The sequence below is a fragment of the Mustela putorius genome, unplaced genomic scaffold, assembly GCF_011764305.1.
Source record: "Mustela putorius furo isolate JIRA1106 unplaced genomic scaffold, ASM1176430v1.1 tig00003909_pilon_pilon_pilon, whole genome shotgun sequence".
Taxonomy (NCBI): domain Eukaryota; kingdom Metazoa; phylum Chordata; class Mammalia; order Carnivora; family Mustelidae; genus Mustela; species Mustela putorius.
This window is the reverse complement of record NW_025422057.1, coordinates 15,737,923-15,752,666: the sequence shown is the minus strand read 5'-3', so window position 1 is coordinate 15,752,666 and position 14,744 is coordinate 15,737,923. Positions and strand designations below refer to the sequence as shown.

General features: G+C 49.0%; 1 protein-coding gene across 22 annotated transcripts in view; it reads right to left on the bottom strand.

The window, feature by feature from the left end:
* The window catches only part of ABLIM1 (actin binding LIM protein 1), a 300,318-nt gene that overhangs the window by 95,409 nt on the left and 190,165 nt on the right, over positions 1-14,744 (bottom strand). For all 22 annotated transcript variants that reach the window (XM_004763809.3, XM_004763811.3, XM_004763805.3 and 19 more), the window contains exons 5-6: positions 13,956-14,082; positions 12,002-12,095 (exon numbers count right to left, since the gene is read on the bottom strand). In XM_004763809.3, coding sequence (XP_004763866.1) covers positions 12,002-12,095; positions 13,956-14,082 — 221 coding nt within the window. The remainder of the gene's footprint in view (positions 1-12,001; positions 12,096-13,955; positions 14,083-14,744) is intronic.

Sequence of the window (14,744 nt, the reverse complement as noted above, 5' to 3'; positions counted from 1 at the left end):
CCCCCGCCCCCACTAGAATTACCCAGAGCAGGGTGGCATGTTAACATGCAGATTCCTGGGTCCAGGCCTGGACCCTCAGCCTCACCCCAAATCAGAATCTCTGGGTGAGGTCTGGGAACCCACGCTTTCAACCAGGTAACCACGTGATTCTCATGCACAGCCTTTGGGACTATAGGATCCCAGCCTTAAAACACTAGCAGTCAGGAACTATACCATTTATTTCTGTGATCCCAGAACTTTGTGCTACATCTGGGAAATTAGCAGGCAGTCAACTGTCAGAGGAACGAAGGAGAGCCTCTTCACAAAGGAAAAGGGGAAAATCACTTGGGCTGTCAGTCACGGAGGGAAGCACGGGGACATCAGAATTGGGATCCTTGATCCCCAGACTTCATCGGTCTACTCTCCTGTATTTGGAGGATTGGCTCCTCTTTCAGATTTTATTTAAATACCCTCTGTCTTCCAGGATGGGGAGAAAGAAAATGGTTCATCTTCACATTTACCCAGCAAACTGCCAAATTTGTGGGTTTCCAAGTAAAAGGGGCCAAGAAATAATCACCATGTAGAGTCAAGAGGTTTGAAAAATCTGCCTGGTTGGACAGTCCTTATCGAGCAAGAAACGAGAGGCCTTTCCTCTCCACCTGTCTCTTGTCTGTGCATATGGATGTGATTTGGGGAAAGAAAATAAAGAGTAAAGAATCAAAGCGAGGGCACAGGGATCTGTCTGAGGTGATTCCAGTTTCTATCCATGTTTCCAAGACGCCTACAGCTCTGGATTTTGCGGCAGGGCCGTGAAAACAGGTATTTTATGAATCGTTTTCGTTTGTAAGGACACTCCAAGGTGTCTTTTTGGGGGAGGAATTGCTGCACCAGTTCATTTCCGCTGGGCTGTATGGGCCCCGGCCCAAACCGTCACTCTTCCTGACTAACTGGCAAGCTCGAAGCAGGTCCATCTGCTGGAACTGGCATAACATCTCTCGCAAGGTGGGAAGCCATGACGTCCAGGAAGCAAGCACGTTCAGGTGGAAAACAAAAGAGAAGGAGGCCTGCTCCCAAGAGGACCGGTGGGGGCCAAGGAGAGCAAATGCTCCCGCGTCCCCTAGAGCATCCATCTCCTGGGCTTCAGGGCAAATTTCACATCCTTTCCTAGAGAAAGCTATGCCCAGTATAGAAGTCCTGGTGACCTCTGTGCCCCCCAGTTCAATGCTCAACCAAGAGAGGCTTTGTGGACAAAAGCACAAGGACAAAACAGAGCAGAGGTAGCTTGAGATGCCACCTTTGGTCTGTGTTGTCATGAATCCAGAAGCTCGAGAAGATGGTTTGAGACTCAAAGGGCCGCTGTAATGGCCGCCCGAGGTACAACCCGGATTGCAGGAGAAAGCGTGTGGAACGCCACTGGGCTCTCTTGTACCACCACCACTGACTGGCAGGTAGGCAGATTCAAGAGGATGGCAAGCATTTTCTAACACGGTTAACCTTTCAGATGGAGAGTGGGTCCAGGTGAGCCCACAAAAGCCATTGTACCTCATAATTAAACTAAAATAATGCCAGTCTTTAATGGAAAAACCAAAAAAAAATTTAGTCTTTAAAATGTATAACCTGACTACTTACAAAAATGATTTGAAGCGGAAAAGAGCACATTATAAGCATGCAATTAAGCCACTTAGTAAAAATCAAATCACACATTTAAATCAAAGAAACAAACAAGGCTGGAAAAAAAGGACCTAAGACTTCAATAAACAGCAACAAATGGAGATAATTTCCCACTTGCACCTGCCAGCGATGACCCATGCCTCCAAATCCAAAGCTGACTGCTTTCCTAATCGTTGACAAGCAACTCTTTTAAACCCAGGTTATTCACTGTGTGCGCCTCCTACTCAGCCTTCGCACCACTGTGGGTCCCCACTTAGCTTCTCTGTACTGATACACATTGCCAAAGATTAAACTCTTTTTCTGCTCCACCAAGAGAAGGTCACGGGAATTATCCTGGAATTCATTGACCACCACCTGTGCGGGGCTGCTGAGGCATCTTGAAATCAATCACTTAGAAGAAGGAGTGTGATCATCCTTTAGTAGAACAGGGGTTAAAAAAAAAAAAAAGGACATGAACAGGGCCAGAAATGGGAGCAGGTGCGCAAGGTCAGGAAGGGAAAGGTTGGCTGCTCTGGATGCACGAGACAGCAGACACGTGAGCCCTTCTGAGGCCCAGGAAGTGCCCTGGAGAGTAGAAAGGACAACTCCAATGGGTCATCACTTTTGTGCCTAGAACACTGGCCAGACGGGGAAACCCATCCCATCACTATGCCGTGTAGGTGGGCGGTCGGTCTCTCTGCTTTCGGATCCTGATCATTTCTTAAGTTCAATACCACCACTGAATCACTCTTAGACTCTGAAGATGCTATAAAAGCTTTGGGTATTTGAGGGCTGGGTGGCCGCTTGGACCCTACAGGGGGTATAGTTGTAGACTTGGACATCCTATTACTTTTAGAAATGCATGCTTCATCTACCTGAGAAGAAGTCCTAAATCTTACATTTTCTTCTGTGGCCCCCAGTGCTGGGCCCAGCATAACTTCAACACTGCTTGTTCAGTTCTCTGGAAGAGTTATATCCCACCCCTTGGTTCAACTGTCACCCCCACACCTCCCCCCCCACAATTTCACCAGCATTAAGCTAAACTCTCTGAAGTTAACACTGAAGTACAAAACATAGTTTTAACTCCAAATACAAATTCTTTTCAAAACATCATTTCTGGATAAGGAAGACCTTCCATCTGTGCTGACAGGAAACGGGGTGATTTTTTTCATAAATATCGAAACTTTATGCTTGTGAACATAGTTCTCTGTTACCCTGATGACACATTTCCTCTTGTCATTAATGGAGGAGAAAATAGAGAACTTCAGGTGAATCAGATACATTTTCCTCAAATCATTTATCCTGCCAACGTGCTTATGCCCTGCTGGGCCAATTCCAAATCTGTTCACGACGGAGGGGACAAAATATGAGCACCAAGTTGTTCTTTGCAAATAAGCTATTGCAACCAACACATCATAAACCATACGCTGAATATAAACCCAAGCTCACTTTCCTGTGCTGGAAAGATCTGGTATTAATCAAGTCATAGTTCGTGATCAAGGGCACAGTTCTATGCAAGGGCAACCCGCGGCCACACAGGCAACCAAAAGTTGGAATGCTCAGGAAGGGGGAAAACCTGGCACACAATGTGGCAGGAAGACAGTGACTGAACTGAATTCCCGATTCTCACCCTTTACTCTCTGTTCTTCTACCCAATAAGTTCAACCACCCAAGACCCAAGACTGGAAGAGAGAAGGAGAATCAGGGAAGGAAGGGATTATCCTTACCCCTAACTATGCCAGCAGCTTTGCCTGCCTTCTGTTGTTTTCAAATCCCGCAGCCCTAGGACGTGGTGATTACTATTCTCATTCACAGGTAAGGAGACTGAGAGTAACAGGACTCCAGCTCCATGTTTCCTGTAGGTCTCTGCATAGCAGACGACAGATAGTGTGTGTGTGAGAGTGGTGTGTGTGTGTGTGTGTGTGTGTGTGTGTGTTTATACGTATATATTTAAATTGGGACATGATCCACATACCATAAAACTCATCCTTCTAAAATATATAATTCAGTGGATTTCATGTATTCAGAGTTGTGTGCCCATCACCACTAGCTGATTCAAGAATGTTTTCCTGGGGCACCTGGGTGGCTCAGTGGGTTAAAGCCTCTGCCTTCAGCTCAGGTCATGATCCCAAGGTCCTGGGACTGAGCCCTGCATTGGGCTCTCTGCTCAGCAGGGAGCCTGCTTCCTCCTCTCTCCCTCTGCCTGCCTCTCTGCCTACTTGTGATCTCTGTCTGTCAAATAAGTAAATAAAAATCTTAAAAAAAAAAAAAAAGAATGTTTTCCTTAACCCCCAAGACCCGGTACCCATTAGCAATCATATTCTTCATTTCCCATAGCCCCTGGCAATACTAATCTACTTTGTCTCTGGGGGTTGCCTATTCTAGACATTGACGTGTCACACACATGGAATCACATGACAGGAGGTCTCTGCGGCCGGGCTTCTTTCACTGGGCGTCAGGTTACCAAGGTCCCTCCATAGGGTAATGTGTTACCAGTACTTTGTCCATTTTGCTGCTGAATAATATTCTATTGTGTGGATATACCACATTTTAAACTTGTATTTAAAGAAGAGCCCCTTTCTACCGTTTATTGTTAAGCTCTAGTTTTAAATTAGGAAACACGACTGGAATCACTATACTCTAGATGGGCCCTGCTCCACAGGACCTTCTTGTCCATCTAGTGGAGCTCCGTGAAGAACGCCTGTTATCTAACCTGAGACAGCTTCCTCCATCCACGATGTTCCCCTAGGCCTGCCAGGTGCCCTCGTGGAGCCCACACCTAACTAAAGGAGATGAGGCACTGTGAGCTATGACTGCATAGACCAAACACTGAGGGCTCTGATTGCACAGACTGGATGCTGTGAGCTATGACTGCATAGACGAGACGCTAAGAGCTATGACTACACAGACCAGGCACCGTGACCTATGATTGCACAGAAGTACAAGAGACTCTATGAGAGGGGGTCACTGACTTCCAGTCACATTTTACATGGGTAAAAAGGAAACCAAACAAGCATCAAATGTTTATCATCCTGAAAATAGGTATAACAGGGCCGCTAGTGAGATAGACTTTCTCTCTTTCACCGGGAATGACAAATTTTGGTCCTTCAACAAGTTATTCTGGGAAGCAAATTAATCCCCCGCGTTCTGCAGTGGTGACTGCCAGGTGGCTCAGGAAGCAGGGTGCGCTCCTCTCTTTGGAGATCTGGGAAACCTGGCTTCTAATCGCCGTCTGTTACCAATTAGCCCCCGAGTTGCTGACCTCTGTCGATGGAGGTCAATGGTAACTGCCTTGACCACTTTACAGGCCTGTTGTGTGAATTAAATATTTATGAGGTCATTAGCAAGCATTAAATATATTATCCGAGAGTAGGATATTGTGGTGTTTCACCATCCCCTGAGACAAAGACCATCTCAACCAACACCACCAGGATTCCTTGATTCTTCTTCCAGGATTCCTCTCCCTAATCCTCAAATGCATCTATGGTCAGAGATCAGTGGAAGCGTGAATTCCTTTGAGCACAGTGGGAATGGGGAGACTGCAATCAGTTTTCAGTGAGAACATGGGGTGCCGTGCTTGCATCGCGTATGTAAGACAAAAACCAAGGAAGGAAGGGGCAGGTGGCATTTCAGCCCATCTTTCGCAAATGACATCTTTGATGGTTGCAAACAGACCATATAACGTGCAGGTGCCACGAGATAACCGCATTTCCTCTCACTACATAGCAGATGAGCCCAGAACAAGACCGGCCCGTTGCTTACGGTTCTTAGAGCATAACATGCTTGGAATCCCTGCTCCAAAAGGAAAGAAGGGGCCAAGGGCCTCCACTTTATAACGTGAATTAATTTCACAGGAACATTCTAAACCTTTGCCCTGGGCTTTAAGAAAAAGTCCAAAAGTGAAACGAAACAGAGCCACTTGTTGTTAATTCCTGGAAGCATCAAGGACAAGGCTTTGGCTGAATTATGTTGTGATTCCATTTCCTCCACTGCAGGAGTTCAGCAGGAAGGGGTCTAAAGTCGGTATAAACTCTGTCCTTTTGTCCGTCCATAATTTCCCAGTTCCCAGTTAAGACAGGACAGCATCACCCAGGAGGTGTGAACGGGAAGCCCCTGAAGAGGCAAAGGCGCTGCCTCGGCTGCGTGGGAGGGTCTCACTCTTACGCCGTGCAGCAGACACGCCGAAGCATCACACGGTGTCCCCAGAGGGCACGAGTGGGGCCGTAAACATCACGCCACATCAAGACACGTGTCACCAGCCTTCCTGGAGAGAAAGGTACGAGGACTGGAGGGCTGATTCCCTGGTGTGGGGATGTGGGAAAGAAGGGGGAGGGGAAGAGGAGGAGACCCCAGCAAGAAAGGCAGAGCCGCCTTCCTCCTCTGTGGTTAGTAAGCGTGCTGACCACGCCGCTTCGCTTTGTCCCTGAGAGAAGACCTGCTAGGGGGCGGCGGGGAGGCCCCATCTGCGGAGGGAGCCAAGCTCTCTGAGGATGAAAGCATCTGTCTTGAAGGAATCCGTGGAGTTCTGGGTAAACACAGAGCCCCCGGCAGAAGGCAGTTGTGCAAGAGTGCTTGGGAGGCTGCTGACGGAAGAGCTCAAGAGTTGCTTTGTCGATGGGACAGTCCAAGGCCAGGGGTAGGGGTCAAGGGACAAACCCTTTTTTCTTTACCCTCAACAATTCCAGTTCCAGTCTGACATTTGCCTTTTTTTTTTTCTTTTAAGATTCTATTTATTTATTTGACAGAGATCACAAGTAGTCAGAGAGAGAGAGAGAGAAAGAGAGAGAGAGGAGGAGGAAGCTGGCTCCCTGCTGAGCAGAGAGCCCGAAGTGGGGCTCGATCCCAGGACCCTGGGATCATGACCTGAGCCGAAAGCAGAGGCTTAACCCACTGAGCCACCCAGGTGCTCCCCCCAACCTTTTTTTTTTTTTAATAAGTTGGCAGGTAACAACATTCCTGTGCCCAGGAAAGGAATTTTGCTGGAGTAAGAGATCTCCAAGGGCCATTAACCAAAGATGGAAGGAAATTCATACCAAAGGGATGCCCGATGTCTGCTGACATCTGTGATCTAAGTCTAAGAGCTAAAGTCTCCTTTCACTTCCTGTCCCCTGACTCTGCTAAAGCACGAGGAGAGGAGCAGTCAAGGGTGGGAAGAAAAAGGGGGAGGAAGGTTGCTTCAGAGGAGAGTTTCAAGATACAGATGGAGATAGAAGGCTATTAGCAACTCGAGTATTTCACACTAATTTGATTCTGGACTTAATTAGGAGGCAGGTTGTAAACATCTTCAGAACGCTCCTGAATTTATAGGTTAATTAGCATAAGCTTTTAAAGCCGTTTATAGCAAGACCTCTCTAAAAAAGACTCTTGCTGAAAACAAAATTGAAAGCCAGCTAATGACAAATAAAGCTACAATTTGAGCGTATGCTCCATGCCAGTTTTCAGGAAAATCTCTCCAGGAGAAAGAACTGCTGACTCGGATCCGTTAGACCCAAGACACGAGCATTACGGAACTCAGGTCCTAAGAGCCAAAGAAACTCGGAGTCCAAGGCTTGGATATATTTTTAATGCCTGTACTGAAAAACCGAGGCTCAAAGAAGTTGAGAGACTTGCCTGAGGTCCCATAGTTGGGAGTTCCAGAGCCAAGAGTAGATTTCGGATTCCCTATCACATGGAGCCCTTTTTATTAAAATACATGAATACCCTCTTCCCAGTCCGTGAAGCCAAAGCTTCCCCAGGTGTCTGGAGGCATCTCGGTTGAAAGCACCCAGAGAGGAGGCTACAGGGCACCTCTGATGCTTAGTGAGGGTCACTGGATGACCCTTGTCTAAGTTCCCAGCTTTACTGGAGTGCATCTAAAGGGTGGCCCAAAAGATATGTCCACATAAAATCTCTGGAACCTGTGAATGTTTGGAAAAAGGGCCTTTGCAGGTGTAACCGTTAAACTAAGGATCTTGAGATGAGATCATCCTGGATTATCTGGGTCAGCCTTAAATCCAATGACAAGTGTCCTTCTAAGAGCAAAGCAAAGGGAGGGGTGACACAGAGAGAAGACACAGAGGGGAGGCCCTGTGTAGAGGAAGGCAGAGATCAGGGTCACGCGGCCAGAGGTCATCACGAACTGGAAGGGGCAAGGGAGAGTTCCCCTGGAGAGTCTCTGGAAGGAGTGTGGCCCTGCTGACACCTTGGGTTTGGACTTCTGGCTTTTGGAACGGTGAGAGAGTAAGTTTCTGCGGTTTTAAGGCCCCACTGTTAGAGCCGATTCAGGAAACGGATACATTTACAATCTCTATGGAAACAATCAATCAGAAAAAAAACCAACAGTAACAAAAAAGATAAGGATCCCAGAACAGATAAGCATAACAAGGTATATCTATATAATGCAATATCAATCGGTCTTTAAGGAAGGAAATTCTGATACATGCTACAACATGAATGAACCTTGAGAACATTGTGCAAAGTAAAATAAGCCACACACACACACACAGCCCTGGATACTCTCTGATTTCACCTGTATGAGGTGCCTAGAGTAGTCAGCTTCACAGAGACAGAGAGCAGGATGGTTGTCGTCAGGGCTGAAGAGGGGAAAGGGAATGAGGATTTACAGTTTAGTGTCTCCACTCCACAAGCGGTAAAGGGTCCTGGAGAGAGATGGTGGTGATGGGGGTAGCACCTGATGATATATTCAATCCCACTGAACTGTGCACCTTAAAGTGAGGACGATGGTAAATTTTAGGTCAGGTGGATTTTACTGCATTTTTAAAACGGAAGGGGGCAAAAGCAAAAGGCGGGGATCAAAGTTTTACCGATTCACAATCATAACATTTCAGTGATGGGGTCGGAGAGTGAAGGCACAGGAGGAGGGTGGAGTTTAGAGACTGTCCTGGTTTATAGGGGTCACCAAGCCAAGCTGACTCAGAAGCTGGTCACTTGTCAGTGTGCTTGCTACACAGGCGGGACATTTTTCTAGATCACACCCTTCTGAAGAGGTGGGCACACCCGCTGGGTGGGTCTTAACTCCACCATGAAGTTTGTACGAATGACTCCCGAAAGTCCCAGCTCTGCAGGCACTGTGTGTAAAGCCTCCACCACGTCCAGGGGACAGATGGACCTCACTGCAACCTGACGCCAATATGGGGAGGAGTTCCAGCAGCCACCTCAAACCCCACCTCCGGTGGGAGCTGGAGGAAGCGGATGTTTCTGCAAAATGGCATGTTCCTAGAGCACCTGGGGCTCAGTTGGTTAAGCGACTGCCTTCGGCTTGGGTCGTGATCCCACGGTCCTGGGATCAAGCCCTGCATTGGGCTCCCTGCTCCTTGGGGAGCCTGCTGCTCCCCCTACTTGTGCTCTCTATCTAAATCTGTCAAATAAATAAGATCTTTTAAAAAATGTCATGTTCTTGGATCTGGTATATTTTATGCATTCCTGCTCAGAGCAGTTAAACAAAATCCTAGGTCACCAACAGCACCCCTCTGCCTGCTGCCTCCCCAAGTCTTTTTGAAGAACATAGTTCCACCCGTGGACTGAATCAGCTGTTTCGATCCGCGCCTTCTGTAAATGTGGCTGGCTCAAATCTGGGGGCTAGGGTGGGTGCCTTCCCACCACTTTTCCTCCAGCCAGACATCTGGGAGATGGTTCTGATAGTTTATTATTATTGTTTTAAAATGCAATTTCCTCCTTGCTCCCAATTCAGCGGGCTTATTTCAGTCTTATACAGATCAAACTGGGGAACCCCAAAGGAAATGCTGTGCCCCACCCCCTCCTGAGCTCTGGGGCGGGAGAGAGACATTCAGAGGATAGGTGGGGAGCACCGACCACCGCACTGAATGTTGTGGTCTGACCACCTGGACTTCATGATGCCCTCTGGGGTGCTTCACCAAGGGCCAAAAACCCAGCACTGACCACATTTGGGCCAACTTTTTTTTTTTTTTTTAAGATTTATTTGACAGAGAGCAAGTGCACAGGCAGGGGAAGCAGCAGAGGGAGAGGGAGAGGTAGGCTCTCTGCTGAGCAGGGAGCCAGATGCAGGGTTCAATCCCAGGACCCTGATATCATGACCTGAGCCGAAGGCAGACGCTTAACCATTTGAGTCATCCAGGCACCCCTGGGCCAACTCTTAAAACCACTGAAAAGGCCATGAAAACTCCTTCTAGCCAACTGTGTGAAGAGGGTGCGTCCACCTCTCTGGTCACCATACCCCTCCCCCAAAGCTCCTACTGTTCTGTGCCCTGAGCTCCGCAAGAGTCTCCTGTCTCTACCCTCACCCCCTTTCCAACCATTTTTAAAGAAATTTGAAGTAAAATTCACATCCCATAAAATTAACCCTTTAAACATGAATCATTCTGCAGCACTGAGGACAGTCACAATGTCGTGCATTTACTGCCTCTATCTTGTTCCAAAACACGCCGCCGCTCGCTCCCATTGGGGACTGATGAGCACTTAACCCTGTTTCCTGACCCCTTGGCCCCAACTCCACACAATCATCAGTCTGCTTTCTGTCTCTGCGGGTTTACCTCTTCTGGATGTTTCTTCTAAATGGAAGCAAACCGCACACAGCCCTTTCTTTGTGCCTGGCCCCTTCCCCTTAGCATAATTTCTCGAGGTTCACCCCTGTGGTAGCAGGTGTCAGAATTCCATCCTTTTTAAGACTGAGGGTTATTCCTTGTCTTTATATCCACATTTTTTCGTCCATTCGTCCACACGTGGACACTGGGTTGTTTCTGTCTCTGGCTGTTGGGAACAGAGCAGCCGTGGATGTAGGTCTGCGTGTATCTGAGGACTCCCGTGTGTTGTTTTTTTTAAAAAGATTTATTTATTTATATCAGAGAGAGAATGAGAAAGCACGAGCAGGAGGGGCAGAGAGACAGGGAGAGAGAATGTCAAGCAGACTCTGAGCTGAGCGCAGAGCTCAACACCACCCTGAGATCATGACCTGAGCCAAAACCAGGAGCTGGATGCCTAACAGGTTGATCCACTCAGGCGCCGCCCCGTGCATTCTTCACACAGCGATGTGATCCTGCCACGCTTGACTCTAACTAGTCACTTCAACGGCTTCCCGCCATTCTTAGGATAAAGGCCCAAGTCCTGAGTGTGACTCTCAAAGTCCTCGTGCTCTGACCGGTCGCGGGCCCCAGCATCACCTCTCATACCTGCACTCTTGCCCAAATGACTTGTTTCTGCTTTGCTTGTCCTCACCCTTGGGCCTCTCTGGAGGTCACTCCTGCTTCCTGGAGGCCCCTACCCCTGGGTCAAAGACAACTGCCTGTAGCAGTCACTCCCAAATCCAGGTAGCTATACCAGGTCCTAGCACAGAGCCGACACTGGCCCTTCTACATCTCCTGGAAAGAAAGGCAGCCCCGAGCTTGCCATGGGGTTAGGAAAGCTGTGCTAGACCTTGCTGTGAAGCCCACAGAAGCTGCCCACAGACACGTGGGGGCCCGTCAGATCTATGCCCGGTGTCTCTGAAACACGCCCTGCTGGGAGGTTTGAATGGCTGATGTGGCGTCGGTGCCCTGGTGTCTGTGGAAGCTGTAGGACCTGTTGGTCGCCTTCCCAGCTGCTGGGCGTCCTGACTTACCTCTGCCCATGACACATTCTCCACCCTGAAATGTGGGACGGATATGAGGTAATTGTGTTTTTTTTCCTTTTCTTTTCTTTTCTTTTTTTTTTTTAAATCAGATCTGGTTAACGCCCCTCAGGCCGGGGTAAGGTGAAGCAGTGACTCCCTCTGAATTCTGGCCCCTCATTCCACAGGAGGCAGCCGCTGGCGGGGCCGCTGCTGAGAAAGCAGGAACCGGGCTTGGTGGCATGAGAGTCACACCTGCACCCGGTGGTGGCTCAGCCCGGCCCACCGGGTGTTCTGGGTCACACAGGATGTGGTTTTTTTTAAGGGTGGGAAGTGTCTGCCTTCACCTTTCACCCGCCCCTCCTTTGCTTCACTGCTGAGCTCCTGCCCCGCGAGTCTGTACGCTCTCACACGTACGTGCACACGCACATACGTGCGCACTCCCACAGAGGCACACACACGTGTGCACAGTTCTCACACGCAGGCACACACGTGGCTCTAACACACTCTTCACTTCCTATCTCTGACATCTAAAAATAGTCTCATGTAACCCTTCCTTCTCCATAATAACTCATCGTCCCCTTATCACTTTTGGTAAATTCTCCATCATTCCAGTTGCGCGTGAACATTGAGTAAAAACTGCCTCTGGAGACGGCCCCGCAGGTTAAATCCCTGAGAAAGCCGTCACTGACAATTACTCTCCTTCCTACAGAGGTGAAGATGAAAAAAAAAAAAATGGAATAAGAGCCTCTTTTGTGTTTCTGACGACTTCTGAGGAAAATGACAGTAGCTTTGACCGCAGCCACTTACCTCCAGGACTTTCCCTGTGATAAACTGGTGACAGGCCTCGCATTTCACCCCGAAGAGCCCCTGGTAGTCCTTTTCACAGTACGGAGCGCCATCCCTGCAACACAGAAGGCTGTTCAGCTCCTGAGAGGGGGCTGAGGAGCAGGGAAGACACCAGGACCCTATTTCTCGAAGCCCTTCTTCACAGAATGGAAGCAGGCCGGGCTTCTCCCCCGCCCAGCATTCGCATGCCTGGGGACCTGGTCAGACATGATCACAACGCAGGGACCCAAACGATGTGGACAGAGGGCTGTGGTTCTCTGGGCTACACAGAAATTACAGCCAAATCACCACATGATTACCACTGCTGCTTCCCTGTTGTCTCAAACAGCAAAACATGGGCACCATTCCCTCTTCCCCCCAAGCCAGATGGGCTTCAGATGTGGTGGCGGTGTTCACCCTCCTTTGAGGAGGCCCCAAGGTCACCTTCCCCTCACAGCTTCCTTGAGCTCACATGCAAGGCCCTCCCGGCAGCGCTGAGACGCTGTGTCCTCCACCCTCAGGAAGCCCGAGGGGCACAGGGCCTTCTCATCCAGCCTCTCAAAACCTCCTTCTTTTACCTCAAAGGACAGTAAACATGTAGTCTTCTAGGTGTGCCATTGAGGGGAAAACCCAAAAAGCAGCACTGCAGAAAGCCCAGTTACCTACTCCCACACAGCCTACTGGGCTAGTTTAACATCCGGGCACTTTCCTGTCTCTTCTTTCCTTGGCTGCGTGTCAGAAATCACCTGTGAAGTTTCTTCCTTCAGGTGTTTTGGCTTCTCCCCTACGTATGGAATTGGATTTCCAGGGGGTGGGGTCCGTGCTACTTTTGCGGTTGTTTTTTCACTCTATTTTTAAATTAAATTCCCTTAATTTTTTTTTTTAAAGGTTTTATTTATTTATTTGACAGAGAGAGATCACAAGTAGGCAGAGAGGCAGGCAGAGAGAGAGAGAGAGGAGGAAACAGGCTCCCTGCTGAGCAGAGAGCCCGATGCGGGACTCGATCCCAGGACCCTGAGATCATGACCTGAGCCGAAGGCAGCGGCTTAACCCACTGAGCCACCCAGGCGCCCCTCCCTTAATTTTTTTTTTAATAGCTGAGATAATTTACCTGGTTGGAGAACATTTTTTTTTTAAAGATTTTTATTTATCTATTTGACAGAGAGAAATCACAAGTAGGCAGAGAGGCAGGCAGAGAGAGAGAGGAGGAAGCAGGCTCCCCGCTGAGCAGAGAGCCCGATGCGGGACTCGATCCCAGGACCCTGAGATCATGACCTGAGCCGAAGGCAGCAGCTTAACCACTGAGCCATCCAGGCGCCCTGGAGAACATTTTTTGAATCATAGTAAGGTTTAGGGGGGAAAATTGTCCCTCACTGCCACTGGATCCCCCCTTCTCATTTCCTTAACTCAAAAGGTAAGCACTGCAACTGGCTTCTCCAAGCCGCATTAAAGCACCACCACCACCACTTCCCTCTTCCAGCTGTTATCTGCGCCCGCATCGACTCTAACAGGAACCCATTCCTGGCAGGTTGTTTGGTGCGTTGGTTCTAATGGGTTCCGTGCTTAGACCCTGTGTGGTTTCCTTTAGGGTGTGTGTGTGTGGGGGGGTGTCTACAAATACGTTCAATACCTAGAAAGTGGTCAAAGGTTTCCTATTTCCAAGTAGGAAAAAAAAAATTAGGGAAAGTAAAATGACTAAATGCTTAATGGATGACAACAGCTAGTGCGACATTATGTCAGCTTTGCTAATTGCTGAATGAGGCAAGGATTCCCACTTCATCAAAGGTATTGTAGGCAGACTATGGCGACAGCCTCAGAAGAAAATTCCTTTTAAGAAAACTAAAGAAGTTGTACAGCAGAAGTTCGCACTGAGGGTGGGATGCGTCTGTCTGTCATTCTGTCCCGTGGGGGGGTGGGGGTGGGGCCCCAGCCTTACTTGCTGATGTACTCCCCGGTGAGAACTTTCCCGCAGGACTTGCACTTGAAGCACCCCAGGTGCCACTGCTTGTCCAGGGCCAGCAGCGCCTGCCCGTTCTTGATGTCTCTCCCGCAGCCGGCACAGTCTGGAAAAGAGCAGCCACTCGCCGTTACTCCCCATTTGTTCTGCAAAATCCAAGCACGAAGCCCGGCTCTGAACCCCGGTGTGCGCCCGCCTGCACCCAACAAATAGTTACTTAGGCACCATGTCCTTCCACTCCTTTCCCTGCATCCTGTCTTTCTTAGTTTCACACAGCTTGGGAGCTTCAGGGACCCCAGTGGATCCAGGGGATGGATGGCCTTCCTCCGTTCATCGCCTTGGTGGTGACTGACATACCCCCCCGAGCTCCAGCTGGCCCACAGAACATTTCATTATGCTGTCCTGGCTGTGATCTTTGGGAAGCTCTCCGAGGCTTCTATGAATTGAGGGCACATGCGAGTAGTTGAGCATGGCGTGCTAAATGCCACACCCAACGATATATATGGGACACCTGGGAAGCCGCCCGTGAATCTCATTTTTGTTCATGGGACCTTCCTGCCTTATCATCCTAAACCGGACTTTTGAAGATGCATGACCACCAATTGAATAGCTCTTAATTCCTTAGCTTTAAATTCTCCGTGGCAGGCTCCTATGAGGCAGATGAAGGAGAAAGTGTTTCTTTGCGGTAAAGGGTGTGGGCTCTGGAAGGAGCTGGCCTGGTTCCTGGGTCCCAGCCCAGCTCAACAACTTGTTGGCCCGCCACGTGAC